Source organism: Lotus japonicus, chromosome 5, assembly GCF_012489685.1.
Source record: "Lotus japonicus ecotype B-129 chromosome 5, LjGifu_v1.2".
Classification (NCBI taxonomy): Eukaryota; Viridiplantae; Streptophyta; class Magnoliopsida; order Fabales; family Fabaceae; genus Lotus; species Lotus japonicus.
In genome coordinates, this window is record NC_080045.1 from 7,249,835 (window position 1) to 7,270,662 (window position 20,828).

General features: G+C 37.0%; 2 protein-coding genes across 2 annotated transcripts; both read left to right on the plus strand.

Moving 5' to 3' along the window:
* The first annotated feature begins 11,581 nt into the window (after positions 1-11,581).
* On the plus strand, positions 11,582-15,177 carry LOC130718076 (protein indeterminate-domain 7-like). Its single transcript, XM_057568534.1, has 3 exons — positions 11,582-12,290; positions 12,732-13,131; positions 13,845-15,177. The coding sequence occupies exons 1-3, from the start codon at positions 12,110-12,112 to the stop codon at positions 14,836-14,838; spliced, it is 1,575 nt and encodes a 524-aa protein (XP_057424517.1). The 5' UTR covers positions 11,582-12,109; the 3' UTR covers positions 14,839-15,177.
* Positions 15,178-16,865: 1,688 nt separating this feature from the next.
* On the plus strand, positions 16,866-20,478 carry LOC130718077 (putative uncharacterized protein YDL057W). The gene is made up of 6 exons (XM_057568535.1): positions 16,866-17,124; positions 17,314-17,396; positions 18,220-18,341; positions 19,081-19,245; positions 19,642-19,735; positions 19,853-20,478. The coding sequence occupies exons 1-6, from the start codon at positions 16,996-16,998 to the stop codon at positions 20,097-20,099; spliced, it is 840 nt and encodes a 279-aa protein (XP_057424518.1). The 5' UTR covers positions 16,866-16,995; the 3' UTR covers positions 20,100-20,478.
* Positions 20,479-20,828: the final 350 nt, after the last annotated feature.

Sequence of the window (20,828 nt, forward strand, 5' to 3'; positions counted from 1 at the left end):
TTTTCGAATCTAACTGTTGCTGTTGGCCGGTAACTGCAGTGTTCTTGCGGTTTCTCTTTATGCGATCGCTTTGCTCCTCTCGAATGAAACCTTGCACTCTGCTACGCAACGCCATCGTCTCCACGGGCTTACGGCTTAAATTACTGTTCAAACTGTCAGATTGAAGACCAAGCTCAAAAGCGGCAATGCAAATCTCTAGCATCTTGTCCTCCAAGTGCACCGACAGTTGATTGAAACGCCTCATAAAGGATTGCAGGCTCTCATTAGGCATTTGCTGAACATTAAACAAAGTCGTTGGGGTTACCTTCTGGGTGCGGCTAGTTGAAAACTGAGATAGAAACTTAGCAGATAAATCCATAAATCCAGCAATTGAATGCGGTGGTAACGTCGTGAACCAAGTCATTGCTGACTTCTTGAAGGTCGAAGGAAGCATCTTGCACTTTAAAGCATCTGAAGCACCCAAAATAACCATCTTAGTGTTAAAGTACACTAAATGATCCTTTGGGTCAGAATCTCTAAAATATGAGTCAAGAACAAGTGTTTTCAAATTGTCTGGAACAGTCGTATTCGCAATTTCATCTGTGAACGGATGGAAGTCCACCACCGTCTCTGTCATTCTATGATCGTCCTCTTGCAAGCCCCTAACTTGATTGATTTCAGCAAGTTGAGTTTGTAGTTGTTGATTGTGTTGGCGGAGATCAGTTAGATCCGCCATGATCCGTTGCAAAATATCAAGAGTAACGTTGTCAAGGTTGACATGATTCTCCTTTCCATTTGCCCCAGATCAATTCACCATTTTCAGTGAACTAGAAGCCTAGGATTAAATTCCTCGGCCCCACGGTGGGCGCCAATGTTCCGGTATAGAACTCTCCGGTCAAGGCTAAGCGAATAGAGAACAACAGTAAAACAAGACAAAGTAAGGAATGAGTAAAAATGTGTTGGATCCCCCACCGCTTGGGCGGTGTCCTTTATTTATATCTTGGGTTTTAGTCCGAATGTTCCATGGGTTGCCCGACCCATTTGTTACATAAGATTGGTCAGCCCAATATGAATAAACTGGTGCGCCGGACACCAGACCAATATGGACATTGGGAAATAACGAAAGAGAAAAAAAAACAACTAAGCGAAGACATCCATCCATACATAGCAACTCGATCACCCCAAAAGAAGGAAGCCTCCAAACTCGAAACAGAGATTCCTCCCTAGTAGCATCACAGGTCCACGCTCAACAACCATATTCAACTCGATAAAAATAGATGATAGAGTCACCTACTAATTCTAATTAAGCATTGCTTGCACACGAAAAATAGAGTCCCCATCCGAGAACATATGAACAACCACATTGCTGGTAAGCACATGCACAACGTCCATTCAATATGAAAAGCATTGTACCTTCTTATACCCCAAGTCCCAAACAAGTTGTGATCCTTTTTCTACCGCTAGGATTTCTACAAGTTAAGCACTGCCAGACCCATTATTGCTAGAAACCAAAGAGTAGGTCTGAACAACCACATTGCTGATAAGTGTAACATCCCGACTTTCGGGGGTCACAATAGTAACCTTTTAAAGTAAATATGCAATATCTTTTCATAAGTAGTTCGCAAATGAGGATATTTTTTTTTCCTTCAAAGCATTTCTAAAACATGTCATGCATACTCTCAACCGTAAATAAATTTATATCCAGCCTTAAACAAGGCAAGTACGTCGAAGGTAACAACAGATGAACCCAACTTACAAACCTAACAAATAGAATTAGATTCAACAAGGAATATATTATGCAATGATATCTTAAATACGATATACTTCCTGCGATTTCCACATCAGAGTAGGGATGACAATGGGTCCAAGACCCATTGGTTACCCTCAAAAAATACCCACAATGGGTAGGGTAAAAACCCGCAAAATGGGTATGGGGTTGGGTATGGGTAAATACCCGCAAAAATTAATGGGGAGGGTATGGGTACTATAGTACCCAACCCGCCCCATACCCGCACACATATTATACATATATATACACATAATTGATAGTATATTTTAATAAACTTAAAGTATAACTTCCTAACTTCTCTTAAAAAATAAGTAAGTGAAGTCTTTATATTATATATATGATCCATAATTATTCTCACTTATTTTTAAAATAAATTATTAACCGACAACTTTAGGAGTTTATTAATAATCTAAATTTATAAATTTAAAGCTTCAATTCTCACTTATTATTTTTTATAAAATTTATACTTATTCAAATGATTTTACTTCTTAATTACTCGGATGATCATTTTTATTTTAATTAATGATTTTTATTTTATAATAACAGTTATATTTTGATTTTCTATTGAAGAAAGTTAAATTTTTATGAACTAAATTGCGGGTAACGGGCACGGGTACGGGCATATAGGCACCCATAGTGTAAGACCTGGATTTTCAGAACAAGCTAATTTCCGACTCACGCGTAGAATCAGTGTAAGCGTGACAGGAGTTTGATATTTGAGAAAGATTAATGAAGAAGAAAGTTCAGGAATTTCTTGAGGAATGTTGCGTAGTCATTTTAGGAATTAGAGCGAGTCGTCTGCACACCCGCCTTATGGCAAGCGTGTCCAGAATAGGCTAATTTCGCTTTAGAGCAACGTTTTAAGTGAGATTTCGAATCCTTGGAAAATTTAAAGATTTTCTTTATTTTTCCTTCGACCAGCGTTTCATTTCGGAACTCTAGACTGTACGCACGATAGTATTCACTTTTCGGAAGTCCGACGACGCTAATTTCCTTGCTTCGAAACCCTAGATTCGAGCGATGGATGAAGACTTTTTCTATTCGGGACTTCTAACGAAGTTTCCGTCCGCGTTGCCAGATTTTTTTCGACATTTCCAATCTTTCTTCAGAAGGAAGTTTTGTCGTCTGAGCATCACAGCAAAAAGTAGTTTAACGGGACAGATTAACTTACACCGCCTTTGGGATTTTAGATATCGTTTTTCCCAAATCATAGATAATTGTTTTGAGTTCTGGAATTCTGACGCCAGAATCTCTCTTAGAATTCCTCGGTGGACGTGCTGCAAAAATCGGAATCGCGAAATTTTCATTTTCCCGCGATTTCACCTGCCTATAAATAGCTCGAAAAAGCAAAATCTCTTCATTCTCACCCATTCAAGGCCGCGAGCAAGGAGAGAGGAGGATAGGAGAAATTTTCGCGAAAACTTGACTAATCTTCGTGCAGTTCGTCCCTACTTCTAGGTATTGAGGTAACTAGCATGAATCCTACCTCTGTTTACTGTTTCTGTTGCGTTTCTGAAGTCGTTTCTGTGCTCACAGTTTTGAGCTTTTTCTAAAATTGTCTGATTTCCTTGATTTCTTGGTTGGGTTATGTTCCTTATGTTCCCATGAGTCTAAAACCTCTGTCAGTAATCGCCGATTGCGATTCAGTTGTCCAAGATCTGAAAAATTGATTCAAAACCCCATTAGTCGCACATTTCGAAACTTTATTGTCGAAAAGCTGTAATCTGACTTCGTGCCTTTAGGATTTGTTGTCACGGATGTCATGAGGATCAATGCTGTCAAATTTGTTTTCCGAACTGATAACTTTGAAGTTTTGAGCCTTTATTTTGGACCAAAATGCCCCTGGATAGTCGTATTTCGACCCGATTGTCCGAAAATTGTTCCGACAATTTCTTTGCCTTAGTTTTACCCTAAAACTACCTTGTGAATTGATTTAGATCGAAGAAAAAGTTCGAAAACCCTATTTTCCATAGTGGCCGAAACCTTATTGCTTGGGTACCGTGTCCAAAAATAATTTTTGGGTCTCTATGACCCGAGCCATTGCGTAGCTCTTTCAATTGTCGAAATTTTGGCGCCGGTTTCGTGTCATTCTGAGTTCTGTAGCTCGAGTTATGCTCGTTTTAGCGAACGAAGTCTCCGTTGTCAATTTGTGCCTAAATAGGAACTCTGAAGCTTTAGAGGCTTTCTTTACGATTTCGATTAGTATTAGTAGATCGTGTTGCTCCTAGTGAAGCTTGTGTTGATGATTGTGTTTTCTTTGTTCTAGGTTCGCAATTTCCATGCCCAACTTCTACTCACGAAGGTAAGGGTAACTCGGTTTTAGAGCGTCTTTGAGTCTTGCATGCTTTTATCGCACTGCCTGTGTTTGAGATGAAGATGTTTATATTGATTGGCAGATGATTATGATTATTATGCTGAATTTGGAAAATGCTTTCTGAGAGGCTTCGGCCGTTTACTGGTTTCTGTCGTTACTGCTTCCTAGTGGATGGAACATGTGGTTACTTTGGATTGGTCCTTGGGTGGGCTTTGTTATTGTCTGACTTGGCATATAGGGCTTGAGTCAAGTGGCGATGAGGAGGTGTGTCCTATCATTGTCCCATCTTGCGAGGTGCTAAGTGGCGATCAGGAGGTGTGTCCTATGATTGTCCCGTCTTGTGTGACGTTAAGTGGCGATTAGGAGGTGTGTCCTATGATTGTCCCGTCATGTATGACGTTATAAGTGGCGATGAGGAGGTGTGTCCTATCATTGTCCCGTCTTGAGAGACGATATTGATCGATCCATTTTGTTAGCAGCATATAGTTGCATTATAGGGAACTAACACCTGACCCTATGTTGTTGGATTTTCGTATTGGTTTATTGATATCTGATTTGATGTTACATTGTTGAGGTTATTATTATCTGAGTCCGATTTATGTTTAAGTTGTTGATATATGAGTTGAGTTATGTTGCTAGTTATTTACCATGCCAGGTAATTAAATTCGAACAGCATGATTTTTCTCTTTTATACATGGTAATTGCATGGAGTTAACCCTTTCTATTTGCTACTTGTTGTTTGGGCGCTTAACGCTATTAGGCGATGGAGATCCTTCCGCCGAGGCATAGCTACTCGAGTTGGAGATCGAGTTGTAAGCGGTGGAGTAGAGGTATGAGAAGCAGCTTTGCTTCTCTTCTTGTGGATTATGTTGGAGTCTCTTTTACTTTATGAGAACTCTGTTATTAAAGTCTTGCTTCCGCCACTGTTAAAGTGCGCATGTTTATTCTGAACCTTACTTATGGTATTGTAAACTATTATTACTGTATATCGGGAAACAAGTTATCTAAATAAAGTTATGGTATGTTTCCAACCTTTTAGCCGAAGTGTTTAGTTGTTTTACAGAAAAAAAATTCCCTTGGTTTTTAGGGATTGCAGATTAGTCCTTAGACTTTGTTAGGTTACTAATGTGACTCCTCAGTTGAGAAATTGGGGTGTTACACATAGGATACGGGGACGGGCATTCAGATCGCTACCCACGCGGGTATGGGGACGGGTACGGGTACTTTTTGAAAACCCGAGTATGGGGATAGGTACTATAGTACCCTACCCAGACCCTACCCATTGCCATGCCTACATCAGAGAGTCACAAGAGAGCAATGCATCGAAACCTACCCAAAACCTCAAATATAAACTCATAAAATAATCTTGTAAGCTATAACCAATAACGGTAAGCTCCATATCCAAAAAGGCTCTAGCCTTACACCCGACTCTATTCTTCGAGTCTTTTATAGTTCTTCCACATAGAGTAGCATCTGCTCACTTCGCCACCTATCGTCGTCTGCTAGTTTGTCGACCGCCCAAACACAAACAATACAAACAAGACAAGTGTGAATGTCAACTCATAGAATAATGTAGATAATACAAACAACATGTAAGGATAAGGGGGTATATACATATATAGGTTCTTCATGATCTATCTTAGTGTATATACATAGCATGTTATCAAATCACCAATAACAATTCAATCTTCAACACATCAACAAATATAGTTAGGTGCATGATATGTCATGCAATATTGTACTAAAAACATTTCGGACAAATGAGTTGGGCCCCATCGAGTCAGTCCTAACACTGGCCTAGTGTTTTACCTTTTCCGATCGGGTGTCACTTACAATCCCTGACATAGTCGGATCAGCCCTAACCCCTCCAGATTTAACCTTTTCCGTCGCTATGCCGAAGAGACACTCTTGGTGTTCTTCAGTGAATGCCCGATCCTCCGACCATCTCAACCTTCGTGAAGCCCGATCTTTCGACCGTCTCAACTTCACTGAAGCCTGATCTTTCGATTGTATCAACCCCGAATGTATGCATGATGCAATATGGTTAGCCAAACAATGTATCGTCCTCACAACACAAAGTGTCTAGCTAAGAATATTGACTCCAAGAAAACTCGAAGGTTAATGTCGACTCTACGACTGAAGTTTCAACAAGCAAGAGTACTGATCGTACTCAGTGACTTATCTCGTCACTATGGCTCATCCTCGTGATGTTCAAACAAGTTACTCAAAGAGCGAAGCTATGGCTCATCCTCGTGATGTCCAAACAAGCTCCTCAAGAGCGAAAGAAAGTAATGCCCGTACTTAATGATTGTTCTAGTCTTATTGTCTCGTCCTCTTAACGGCCAAACAAATAGCTCAACAAGCAAAAGAAAGTACTACTCGCACTTAAGTTTCTTCAACTCTTGGAACATCGACTTTTCTCGTTTTTCAAACTCATTTGCAACTCCTAAGTTTCCTTAAAGGGGTCTCATTGATTATTAAAAGCGTTCTAAGTTGAATCAGTTCATTATATATTTTATTGTCAAAATCCGAGTTCCATTTATCTCTTAGTTTCAAAATTATAACTACTCAAATATTCCCAAAATCCCACCAAGTGTAATCCCCAAGAAAAGTCTTGAACCTCAATAGGGCTAAGGCTTAGACCTCTTGTCAGAACCTGCCCAGGATTTCCTCTCAAAACCATGTCATTAACATGACATAAACTAGAGCTTCCCACACTCCGCAATCGCGTCAAATATGCATTTTCTCAAGTCAGTACAATCCAATAGAGCATATGCAAAACATCATAAAACTCAACATGAATAATAACATTAAACTCAGCTCAACACAAGTCATATCAACGAAGCCTCAACAATATCCAATGGCCGAAGCCTCAGAAAATGGAGACACAGGTCTCAAGGTTTAACAATGGTCTAAGCCTCATAAAACATTTTCCCAATTCAGCTCAATAACCAGAATCATATGCAATAAGCATGTCGAAGTTATCGACGCCTAAACCATTAACTAGCAAGTAAGTTGCCCTCACCTTAGGTGTTTTCCTTACTAAGTTTCAACTCCGATCCGATCACATCTTTGTTTGCATGCGTCGGCTCGATTCCTTCCGTTGTGTAGCTTCGACGCAAGGTGCTTCCGTTCATCATACCTTTCGCAAGCATACTTAACGAAATCACTAATCAGCTACTTACTCCTCAAGTCTAGAGCTACGACCTCAAGCAATTGACTCGAAGAAAACAAAAGTCAAACTTAATCTCTGTAATGGTTATAAACCATTAGGATCAATCTCAGAAATTAAGACAAGTCGTCATAATGACAACAAAACAATAACAATACTCAATGCTTCAAAAGCTCTTGACTTAGTAAATCGACTTTAAAACCAAATCTTTATATCCTTGTCAAAATAGAAGATGTAAATGAAGAACACTTACTCCTCTTATTTTCCTTAGAGTTCTCAGTCTCTATTAGGATACTCATTGAGGCTTTCACAATAATACACACACAAATCTTTTCATTAAAGCGATTAACACATCATCTCCAAGTGATATGTCTGTAATTGCCAACAAATCCATTCACTTCATTTCTGACACCTCCAACTCTTTTGGTAGGAACAACATATACTCTCGACAATACATAAAGCAATGCATGTCCAAAGGAACACCACAACGGCCATGCATAGTCGGATCTTTGCCATGAACTATGTTGCGCGTAGCTGTTGACTGAGAAGAGTCGTTTAATTTCGTTAGTTAACTGTTTTGTGTGAATTGTATAAACTTGTTACTTATATCTTTTCGATGATTAAAGAATCAATTCTTAAATCGTGTGTGTTTTCCCTTTCCTTTCCACAATCATCCAAAGGTAAATACTCTAAACTCTTGTAAGATTTCTTCCACAGTTCTCTTTATCTCCATGACTTACTCCACAAATCACTTATAACAACATAAAGCCTCGAACGTCACTCTTATAATCTAACCCTCAAATCAAGCATTCATTCTCATATTCCATTCTTACAAACCTATCCTCAATCACCAGTGAGAATTACATGGCACATCTTGATTCTCGTGCATCCTTTGATCAAATAATATAACTACACACTTCTAGTTCCACAGTCTTACATCTCATAGATCGATTTACTAATCGTTATCAAATAAGATCTATTCAAAATCATTGTCTGATCATCACTTATTCCTCTAGAGTCTAACTATGTGGTAATCCATCTAGTCTAGTCTCAAAAATGTACGTTCCATTCGATAATCATCACTTCCATTCGTATGCACTATTATCATGGGCGATCAAAGACAACACTTGAAACACTAAGCGACAACTCTTATATTCTCTTAAGTCATTCAACAAAGATTCGACATGAATGCATCACCTGAGACGAAAGAGATTACAACATTCATTTTCCATATTCAACCTTCAAGACATAAGTTCTTGTCCTCGATTAATCACTTAATAACATCAAAGTCATCGAACTTCCAAAGATTCAAACCTTAATCTGCTAAAATCAATTACTTATAAAAAACACATAAACTTCTTAAAACTCAAGATTCAATCCTAAGACACTCTCCAACATCAGACTTTCGACATAACTTAATCAATCCGAACTAAACCTTTCCAAATTCAAATCCTTACTCGGAAATCCATAATCTACTTCCCTTATCACAAACCAAAGCATCATCAACGTTCCAACTCGATCAAACGTTCAATCACAGATAAAACACACACGATTTAAGAATTGCTTCTTTAATCATCGAAAAGATATAAGTAACAAGTTTATACAATTCACACAAAACAGTTAACTAACGAAATTAAACAACTCTTCTCAGTCAACCGCTACGCGCAACATAGTTCATGGCAAAGATTCAACTGTGCATGGTCGTTGTGGTGTTCCTTTGGACATGCATTGCTTTATGTATTGTTGAGAGTATATGTTGTTCATACCAAAAGAGTTGGAGGTGTCAAAAATGAAGTGAATGGATTTGTTGGCAATTACAGACATATCAAGTTTCATGTGTTTTCCACCCACGAGAGAAGTTCTTTTACAAGGTTCACCATGGGTTTTCCTTAGGGAAATATTCCTTAAGAATAAGATAAGATGACCATTCAGGGGGCGGCTCAACTGAAAATACTCTACAGTTCTCAATGTTGGAGTTATCAAAACAGACACTAATGAGGTTCATGATGACATCTTTGGCAGGTCTTTAGCTATGCGGGAGGACAATGAGAGCCCTAACAAGGTTGTGGGTTTCATATGAACAATTCTGCAGTACTCTGTGGGGAAGTAAAGGAAATAAAGGAAACTTCATGCACTCTTTTATGTGGATGTTATTGGGGCATCATCCACAAGCAGTGATCTCCGTTTCAGGGATGAGTTCCTATGATTGAAACAGAAGACAAGAGTAAAGAGAGGATTCGTCCATGACGCTGAAGTGTACTTGAGCATGAGTGTGTTTGTGGCTTTTGTACCCTAGTAGTATATTTTTTTTTTGGAAATTACAGCTTTGGAGTACTTTTTCTTTTATTTACCAATCTAGTATAAATCGCAACTGTCAGTGGCGATTCTATTTATTTTTTTAAAGAATCGCCAATAGCATTGGCGTTTTCATTTTTTTTTTCGTTTTTTATATAAATCGCCAACCATGTTGGCGTTTTCTTATTTTTTATTTTTGTTTTTTCTGACAATCACCAATTATGTTGGCTTTTTTACCTTTTTGTTTTTTTTTTAAATCACCCACACATTTTTTTAATTTTTTTAAATCAGTAATTAAAATGGTATTTAATCAATTGATATTCACACACAATTTTGTGTCATTACTCACTTTTGCAGCACTTTAATCATAAATATTTAAACCGATATTTAAAGATAAACATATGCATTACATAGTTTAGTTGGAGATGAAGAGTATTGGCCATCTTACTCAGGTCCCAATTGCATGCCAAATCCTCTGCTTAGTGCGAGAACTTGCCGGTAGACCAAATAATTTATTATCAAAGTGCTGCAAAAGTGAGTAATAACATAAAATTGTGTGTGAGCATCAATTGATTAAATATTATTTCAATTACTAATTTACAAAAAAAATTTAAAAAACGTGTGGGCGATTTAAAAAAAAATAAAAAAGGTAATAAACGCCAACTATGTTGGCGATTGTCAGAAAAAACAAAAATAAAAAAATAAAAAATAAGAAAACGCCAACATGGTTGGCGATTTATATAAAAAACGAAAAAAAAAATGAAAACGCCAATGCTATTGGCGATTCTTTAAAAAAATAAATAGAATCGCCACTGACAATGGCGATTTATACTAGATTGGTAAATAAATAAAAAAGTACCCCAAAGCTGTAATTTTCAAAAAAAACTATACTACTATGGTACAAAAGCCTGTGTTTGTATATGGCTCGTATATGTTGTTGATTGTAATAGATTATATTTGGAGGTATGGGGGTATATGTAATGCATGAAGTCAAGATCATATTTTTAGAAAAGAAAGGAAATTAAAAAACCTAGATCTATATGTTTTGGCAAGATAAGCAACATGTTTAATTCACTTTTGAGTCATTATTATAACATCTGAAAATTGGGGTATTACACTTGGGATAACTATCAATCCATCAAATAAAAATGCCCCCACACCCCAGAATCTAATCAAGTCCAAATTTGCCTGTTGGATTCATTTGTGAACCAACAACTTCACTCTGGCAGGCAGGGTATCTTATGTGAGTATTTTTCTATCTCTTGCATCTCTTACTCTCGTTCTATCTAGCTACTTGCTTATTCCTTATTGATAATAAAACTAATGTTTTTGTAATGAACTATTCTAAATGTTATTGAATAATGGACAACTGTTGGGCATATGAGCTTTGTCTGCCATCGCTGATTCCAATCTGTGATTACGAACTATGCGTGGCAGTGTCTGTGAGACTGCAGAGCGAGAAAGGAAAGCAGTTTTGCTTTTTAGTTTTTATTTCTTTTACCCGCGATGTTAAAAGTTCATAATCACCCACTCATCATCTCTCATGGTCATGGACCATATATTCTTACTTTATCTCTACTTTTAAGGGAGGAGAATGTTGTCTTGACAAACCAATCATTGTCACAGATTAACTATTTAGCTATATTTATATATACAACTAATAATGTTTAAAGTCGAGACACATGGGTAGAAAATCATCACACTGTAATATAATGCAATTATTGAAAACGAAAATTTTATAAAGAAAAATATTTTGTCAATACTTATTTATGCAGCTGCAACTTTAGATGTATGATGAGAAGAGAGAAATGAGATATTCTTATGATGCGGTAGAGAAAAAAAAGTAGAGATATAGAAGAAATAAGTGAGTTAAAATGATATGTGTAATATAAAGTAATTGTAAATGTGAATGTATTAAAATTCTCTTATAATAAGAAGGTTTAGAGAGTAAGGATTCTTGGCATTCCCTGATGTAGACGGCAATCAAATAATTGAACTATTAGTATTGTTTGAATGTTTTATAATTTATGATATAGAAAAGAAAAAATAAGGAAAAGACCGAAAGTGCACTAGAACAAGCCTGTTTTGGCTTGTGTTTTGGTCTTGTAGGTGGGAGCTTCAAAAGCATCATTTCCTCATCCACATTATTCTATGCTCTTCTGTATCTCCCCAGCCCCTTCATACACACAGTACAGTCAACTGAAATTTCTACAGCCTCTTGAAGCACACTTGGATGTTAGCTAGTTACAAGAAAGAGGTGACTGTTTAAGACCTAGTGTTGCTAGCTAGCTTTCTAGATTTGGTTGTGAATAGATTTGAAGATAATATCCATCTCGGGATCCATCCTCACCTTTCTCAGTTTTTTCTCTTCTTTTTCTCCATCTGGTGTTATCTAGAATCTGAAAGGTTGAAGAATATAGATCAGATCCTTAGTTTGCTTTCTCATCTAGTTCAGATCCACTTTTAATCTTTTTCACTTCCTTTTTATAAAAGCTACTACTAGCTAGTAATTTTTTTCATAATCATTTTCTCCTTCAAACCGAATTTTGAGACATAAAAGATGAAGAGAGGTATGGTGGTGGATGAAAATATGTCCAATTTGACATCAGCATCAAGTGAAGTAAGTGCTTCTTCAGAAATCAGGAATGAAAACGGTTCTCTCTATCCTCAGCTCTACTCCTCCAATGCTACAAATCAAGAACCACAACCCAAGAGGAAGAGAAGCCTTCCAGGCCACCCAGGTAATCAATCAGACCAATACTCTATTTTATTTTCTTTAATTGATGGTATAATATAGTCCATATTTGGAAACTCATTCGAAAAATAATTAAACCACCGTAAAGCTAAAAACTATCGTGGACAGAAGCAAAAGTTAAGTGAAATTGTTTCTATCAAGCCAAGATTTTGGTTCTACCGCGGTTTCCTAACGAGTTTTCAAACATGAACGTAAAGGGTTTGTTTGGTGCAAAAATTAACATTTGTTTCTTATAATTACTCAATCATTAGCATGTTTAGATCAATTTTTCGTTCATCAAAATTAATTTAGAACTCAAAAGCTATTCATAGAATTGGTTTTTCTTTTAGAATCAACTGGAGCAAGATTTCCAAACATGCATATTAATTGTTTTATAAATGAATAATGTTGTTTTATTATTTTTTTTTCCAACTGTTGTTCCTTTCAGATCCTGAGGCTGAAGTGATGGCCTTGAGTCCCCAGACACTCATGGCAACGAACAGGTTCATTTGTGAGATTTGCAACAAAGGGTTTAGAAGAGATCAGAATCTGCAGCTTCATAGAAGAGGGCATAATTTGCCATGGAAGCTGAAGAAAAGAAATGGCAATGAACCAATAAGAAGGAAAGTGTATGTGTGCCCAGAGCCAACATGCGTTCACCATGACCCATCAAGGGCCCTTGGAGACTTAACTGGAATCAAGAAGCACTTTTTCAGGAAGCATGGGGAGAAGAAATGGAAGTGTGAGAAGTGTTCCAAGCGTTATGCAGTTCAATCAGATTGGAAAGCCCACTCCAAAGTTTGTGGCACCAGAGAGTATAGATGTGACTGTGGAACCCTCTTCTCCAGGTAACAATTAATCTCAATAGTTTTAATTTTGGTTACACAGCATAATTAAATCTTCATATCAGTAATGTTTATTCATAACTTCATTAGAAAAAAATGGGTTAAAATAAGCTTAAAGTATCATATATATAAAAATTTGTAAGTATACACACTTGTTCATAAGGAATAGTGAGAAAAACTTTCAAAATAATTAAGCTTAAAAAGCATGTAAAATCTTTTAGAATTGAATCACTTCTTCCCAGACAAAATACATTCATCTTCCTAGTTCTTACACCAAATCTATTCATTAATTAGGTAATATTAGATTTCAAAACAAACTGTATATAAATTGATATATATACATTCCTCATTTTTTTTCTCTGTCTATCACTTTTTATTATATCACAGCATCTTTATTATTTTTCTCTATTTTTTTTATAATTTCTCACTCTAAACTATACACTCATTGAGTGGGATCTGCCCCAACAATTTCCACGGTGAAAAGTGCTTCAAGTATTATTATCCATTTTGTATTAATCATAATTAGAAATACAAATAGTGTAGACGTTTAACATATATGACTAATTTTTCTCCATATATCAATATTTTTATCACATTTATTATATATCATATCAACTACCGCTCTCTATTCTCTTCCTTTCTCAAGGGTCTAATATTGGATAATCAGGTTACCTATCCATTTTGTCTTTTTTACTGTTTGTTTCTTGTGGTTGCAGGAGGGACAGTTTTATCACTCACAGAGCCTTCTGTGATGCTTTAGCACATGACAGCACTAGTGCAATCACAGCACTGAACCCTCTACTCTCCTCTCACACTCAAATTCTCAGCCACATGCACAGTAGCAATGGCCTTCAAGCACCACCAGTGAAAAGAGAGCAAGACTTCAATCTAAGACCAGAAATTCCCTCATGGTTGGCTTGCTCTACATCAGTTCCACCACCACCATTACTCCAAACCCATTTGGACCAGTCTTTTGTTATCCACCATGAAAACCCTAACCCTAGTACAACCTTGCTTCCTCATCATCTCAACAACTCCACTAGTTCGAATTATCCTCACATGTCAGCCACTGATTTCCTGCAAAAGGCATCACAAATAGGTGTAACAGTGAGCAAAACAACAACACCATCACCATCACCATTCATGCTTAGACCCCACATGATGATGCAGCAGCAGGTTCACGTGCCTGAAATGGTTATGGCTTCATCTTCAGCTGTTTCTGGAATAGTTATGCCTTCACGTGATGAAATAGGAACTGGTGGTTATTTTACTCATGGCTTGGCTTCTTATGGGAATAAAGCTGCAATCACCTCTGGCTACTTTGAAGCTGATCAAGCATCTTGTCTTTACCATGATATGATGGGTGGTACTGTGCCTCAAACCTATGAGAGGGATATGTTTATGAGGGTTTCCCATCAACAGGTCCTCGGTTCGAAACCAGCAGAATCTACTCAAGAGATGTTTATGAGGGGAATGTTTAACCCAACAAGAGATGCTGATGATGGTAACTTCGAATATGAACTTGTTTCCAAATCAACACAACCCCAGTTTAGTAAAAGTGACAAGGTTTCTTCAGGTGGTGCCGGTGATGATGAAATGACAAGGGATTTTCTGAGTCTGAGAGCGTTTTCTCATATGTCTGGGCTTGATCCTTTGGGTTCTTTATCATATGGCAAGCAAAATCATGACCATGCACAATGGCAAGGCTAATCGGGTTTGTAAATTAAATGCATGTCGGTGAAATATGACAAAATCACAATAGACAAAAACAACTTTCATTCGGCGACTGCCATCAAAGAGTAGGATCCTTGAAGCTTATGGCAGGCATCAATGGCCCTCAAGAGTAAAGATCTGCATTTTGACGTGGCAATAAGATGGAGTACAACCTCGGTATCAGAAGTCGTGTTGATCAAAATGGATTCATTATCTTCAACTTTGGCCTTTAAGGTGCCATAATTGGCTACCAGAAACTACCGGTCATAAAAGTCTACTTTTCAATTTTTCATTTCAAACATCGAAACAATATTCAAACACTCCTTATCAGATTCACTACCATATAAAAACACGGACTGCAATCATTTTCATGCATGTATTTATCTCATGCTCATACCAATATGACACAATTTTATTGGTAGAACTGGAAGGTGGACATCATCTCTCTTCATCTTAAAACCATTTTTAAAAGTTAAAGAACCTTTTTTTAATAATTTTTTTCTCTCTCGACCAACCTTAATTTGGTAGGTTCGGTACCATTTGGACAACTTTTTTTATGTAAGATGAGCAGAAACTGTTGAGGCTCCCAAGTTAAACGAGTTTGGAGATCAGAATATGAGCCGAGGAGATACTAGGCACAACACGGAAAAAAAAACGACGATCAAGCGATTGTGGGGTTACACGCTGGGGAGCGGAAGTGGGATGGTGGCTCCCGATAAAAACCCAGTAGGGTAGCTCGTGGCAGAACGGTAGTGGAGCGACAGTGCGGTAGTGAGATCGGGAGGCGGAGGTGGAGTAAGATAGATCCGGTGGCTGAGGGAGACAAGGTGAGGGGGAAAAGGATGAGGGAAGAGCCAAAGGAGAGGATGAGAGTGGCAATGATAGAGGAAGAGAGAGGGCGACGACTCATAGAATCGGAAGAGGGTGAGGGGCGGCGAACGAAAGTGTGAGTCAGGTGAGTGGCTGCAGAGGATGGTGAGGGTTAAGGGACGTCAGATGAAGGGTTTGAGGAAGGGCTACGAAAAGGGTTAGGTGTGAAGGGCTGTAGAGGAAGGTAAGGGGGAAGGGGCAGCGGAGGAGGGTGAAGGGGAAGGGGTGCCGGAGGGTGGTTGGAGAGGAGGGGTGAAGCAAGGAATCGGCGCGGCGGAAAAAGGGTGAGAGGAATGTTGAAATTGAAGTTTTGGATAATGTTGAAGAGAGAGAAGCTTATAATGAAGCTTTGTCAGAGAAATCTACCCAACGTTGAGTTCTCGTCCATGAAACCAGTCGTACACATGTGGGCCTTAGCGTCGGCTAAAGCCAATGCTAAGGTTAACGATAAAAGTAAAGCTTGTGTCTAGTGGTAGAGTTAAATGTTACTTAGTCGACGTAAATTAGCATCGGCGTAAACAAAAGAGTATTTTTTCCCTTCTTACCTTGGCATTGTGTCGGTTTGATCGATGCTAATCAACAAAGCTAAGGTTGGTGTCGTTGCCGACACTAATGTTGGATGCTAAATGTATGACCCATGATTAATAGAGGGGAATTAACTTAGTTAATTTCCTGATTTTGTGTCTTGCTCCTTAATGGCATGATCTTTATGTATGATTAGGGGGATGGATTTAATCCAATTGAAGTAATAATTTGATCATAAAAGTCAAAGTTAATTTCACGCGCGTTTCATTCTTAGCGTTGCTAAAAAATTCAGTTACGTTTGAAAACGGTCGAAAAGGACGCATCGTCGCTTGTAATGTGATTTATACATCAATTTATTGTTCAGATGGAAATTAAATATTTTCCTTATCATTACAATAATATACGCGTGATTTGGTGAATTTTGACTGTAATATTACTATGGGGTCAAATATTTCAACAGATAAAATATTTTAATATACATCGAACCAAGCGGTCCGTCATTAATTTATTGGTCCGACCAATAACTTATTGACTGAGTACCTATGCCGAGTTAATGATCGAACCGAATTTTAAAATAATGGTTGAGATAGATATATGAGAGGTCCACCAAATTAATTGTTCAGTTAAAATTAATTTTAAAAAATGCAAAAGCATGACAATTCCTTTGATCGAAAATCATCACGCGTTACGACACGAGATTTTGCTATTGCTGTTTGATTCGTATCGGAATTTCACGTTATCGAACCAACTCTGGTTGATATGAGCGATTCTCGTTCACAAAGGAGGATCACAGTGCGAAACCACCATGGAGAAAACCTTGTCGGAATCTTACATGATGCAGCTTCAACTGCACTTGTTGTCGTGTGCCACGGTTTCCAATCTTCCAAGGTTGTTGTTGTTGTTGTTGCTCTTCTCATTTTTGTTTTGTAAATATTGCTAATTAATTTTTGAAATCCCTATAGTTTTAGAATCATTTAATCATGGATTGTAATTTTCCTTCATTGTATGATTTTATCTGTTGAAGTTGAAACTGGTTGCATTGAACTGAAGGGTTTTGTTGTGTGATTTTATCTCTAGGAAAAGATCCCAATGGTGAACCTTGCTGCTGCTCTGGAGAAAGATGGAATCAGTGCTTTCCGCTTCGACTTTGCTGGAAATGGGTAAGTTCCTCGGCAGTGGAAAATCAACATTAGCTTATAAGTTACTGATTTTTTCAGGGATTGAATGTGTACATTCTTTTCTTGCTAGTTTAATTTGGTTGTAGATGATATGTCTTTTCTATTAAATTATTCTTCTTTCATATCTTGCGGCGGCATGAACTCCGAGAATGGTCATTTATTGAGATTTTTTAACTTTTGAATATATGTACAAATATGATATGAATCTTGGAAATGTTTAGATTTTTTAGAGTAGAAATTTACTAATGAATTTGGAGGTTGAGGGTTCTTAATTGACGAACTATCCTTAAAGTTGAAGCAGTTTGGTGAAGGTTCCGGACCGACTTATTACATTTCTAACAAGCAGAAACAACAAAGAACAAAAGAAAACTTCAACGAAGTAATGCTGCGCAGTCCCGCGAAAGATATCTGTCGGGCGCTTAATTCCTAACCTTAGCCTAAGCCAGTTACTGTGCCAAAGAAATCTCATTAGATACATGAGTGAACTGCTACAACCAATTATATCAAATAGTAGCATATTTATCAAATTGCTATCATAATATCATATTTTGTTTTATGTCTTATTATGCATAAAAAAATATATTGTCTTCCATTCATGTCTTAAACTTTTCTCAAAGAAAATGGGACTGAAACTAATGAAACCACTTTCAAAACTAAGTAGCATGTCTTTTATAGAAGTGAATGTAAAAGGAATTCTACCTTGGATGTAATCTAAGGGTGTGCCTGTTTGTCTAATATTGAAAAAAAAATTAATTTAGTAGTAAATATTGATTTGTTCGCTAAAGCTCACATTATTGTCTTCTAGGGAAAGTGAAGGTTCATTTCAGTATGGTAACTATTACAGAGAAGTTGAGGACCTGCGAGCTGTAGTTCAACACTTCCGTGAGGAGAAATATGTAACTACGGCCATTGTTGGTCACAGTAAAGGTCAGATCAGATTACCATTCTGCTTATTACATGAAATTGAAGTTAGTTGTGCACTGAACAGACTACCTATAAGCAATGCCTCAGTGGCAGATTGAAAGTATTTTCTCTCCTGCAGTTATGTGACAGATTTTGCTAAAAATAGATTCAGTTTCTCAGTGGTTAAGGTTATCAATATCCTCTAAAAGATTTTATTTTCAGTGCATGGGTGAATAATAGTGGTAGGACTTTACGTCGTATGGAACTTTGCTGAGAATATCTGTGGAACTGTATGGAGAGAAAGATTTAAATCTTTATTTGTGTTGCGTTTCTTTGCTGTAAGCATGCGATGGTGCTGTGGGGTGGGGTGATGATATGATCTGCTTTTAGTAGTAAACAATAAACGTAGTGTAGATAGAGAATCTTGTATGTTAAATGTTATAAGGAAAAAGTTATAAAAGAAATATAATTAACAGAGTTAAATGTACCTTATATCTATGGGTAAATGTGATGGAAAATTTTCCAAGAGATGATTCGGAAATGTATTGGTGAAAATGTTTCAGAAATATTAGAGAATGTTGATTATAAAAAAAGGTCGAACTGAAGATATGATTGTGCATTCTTCGAACTCTTTGAAAGCTAAACTGAATCTGAAGTTGTCTATGAATCATGAATGTCTTCATTAGAATCTTCCCTCATATATAAGTCTCTCACAACCCTCAATTCCTTGTGTAGGTAACACTCACTATCATGGTTTCTGCAGGGGGTAATGTGGTGCTCTTATATGCCTCAAAATATAAGGATATTCAGACGGTTGTCAATATATCTGGTCGGTTTAATCTAGCGGGAGGCATGGAAAGTCGCTTGGGTAAAAATTTTGTTCAAAGGATCAAACAAGATGGATTTATAGATGTTAAAAATAAAAGAGGTGAGCTATGAAATGCAAATAATGTTTGAGCTCTGTTCATCTATCATTTGTGATTTTAAGATCAACATGTCTTGGTTGTTTTTTCTTAGCCTCCTTGTTTTTTGTTTCCATGAATTTTTTGTGTTAATGTTGAAGTTAAAGGTGAGGTATTTTAGATGTGTGACTTCTCTCTCAGTTCTAATAATTTCTAGTCTTACCATTAAATGGTGAAATCCCTTCATCAATATGTTGCTTTCTGTTCCATTGTTGACATCAACCTTGCCAGTTTCCTGTTGATTTTAAATAACAGTGGCTGCAAAAATGCTACTGAAAACAGTGCCTTTGGTTCCCCTTGCTTGTTGTAAATTTACTTCAGGTTCAACAACTCTGAATTATATATCCCTTTTCTTTCGGTAGGGGAGATCATGTATCGCGTTACTGAAGAAAGTTTGATGGATCGCCTAACTACTATAACACATCTTGCTTGCATATCAATTCCTCAAAATTGCAGGTAAGTTCTGTTGTTACATCTTATAACTTCCATCTTTATCGTTGAAAATTTTGCGTAATCAATTGCTTCTTCATGTTTTACTGTTACCTTTGCTCATCACTTATAATGTTGATACAGAGTGTTAACAATTCATGGATCCATGGATCAAACTGTACCAGCAGAAGATGCTTTGGAGTTTGATAAGTTCATATCTAATCATGAACTGCGCATCATAGAAGGAGCTGATCATGAATATTCTCATCATCAAGATGAACTGACCCACTTAGTATTGGAATTTATCAAGATTCATAATGACAAAGACAAAGATACATCTTTGCAGACACGATTTGGAACAATAGATAAAACTATTCGATCACGATTCTAGTTCTTGGAGAATATGTGCATTTAGTACCTCTTCTTTTTGAACCATCCTTCTTACAAATAATGTGACAAAGGAATAAGTAAAGTGGGACAAACTATGTCAAATTTCTAATGTTCCAAGTGCCTACCAATGGAATCAATCATTGTTGGAGTTAAAGGAAATTTAGCGTTCAGCGCAGAAGTTTCACATTATTCGACCTCTGGTGGTGCACTTATGAAACGAACAATTTGACATCAAGAGTGTAAACCTAGTCAATCGATCCAATGAATGATCCATTGGTCAGATAAGTGATCCATTGACCAATGTCGTGATCGAGTCAATCATTGAGTCAAGTTTATTAACACTGATTTGTCACTGGGTATATTAAACTCACTTAAAATAATCTCTGATGAGTCTCGAAATAATTAATTCCATCTGTCAGTCATAGAATTACATTGTTACATTGTCAATACCAAAAAAGTATTTCATATTTAGGATAAACATGACATTTAAAAAAAAATACTTTATCTCATCATCTCTAATCTTCTTTTTCTATAATACTTATAAAATCTACTATATTTTTCAAATTTTGCTTCTGTTCATTTTTTTCTCTAGTAAACCAAACTGTGTGTTGTTAGAGAAAACGTTGTGATCCAATCATTAATTTTTGGGAAGTGTGATATCATTATCTTGCCTTATTCTATGAAAAATTTAAAAGGCATGAATAATATGTGAAAAAACAAACATTGAAGG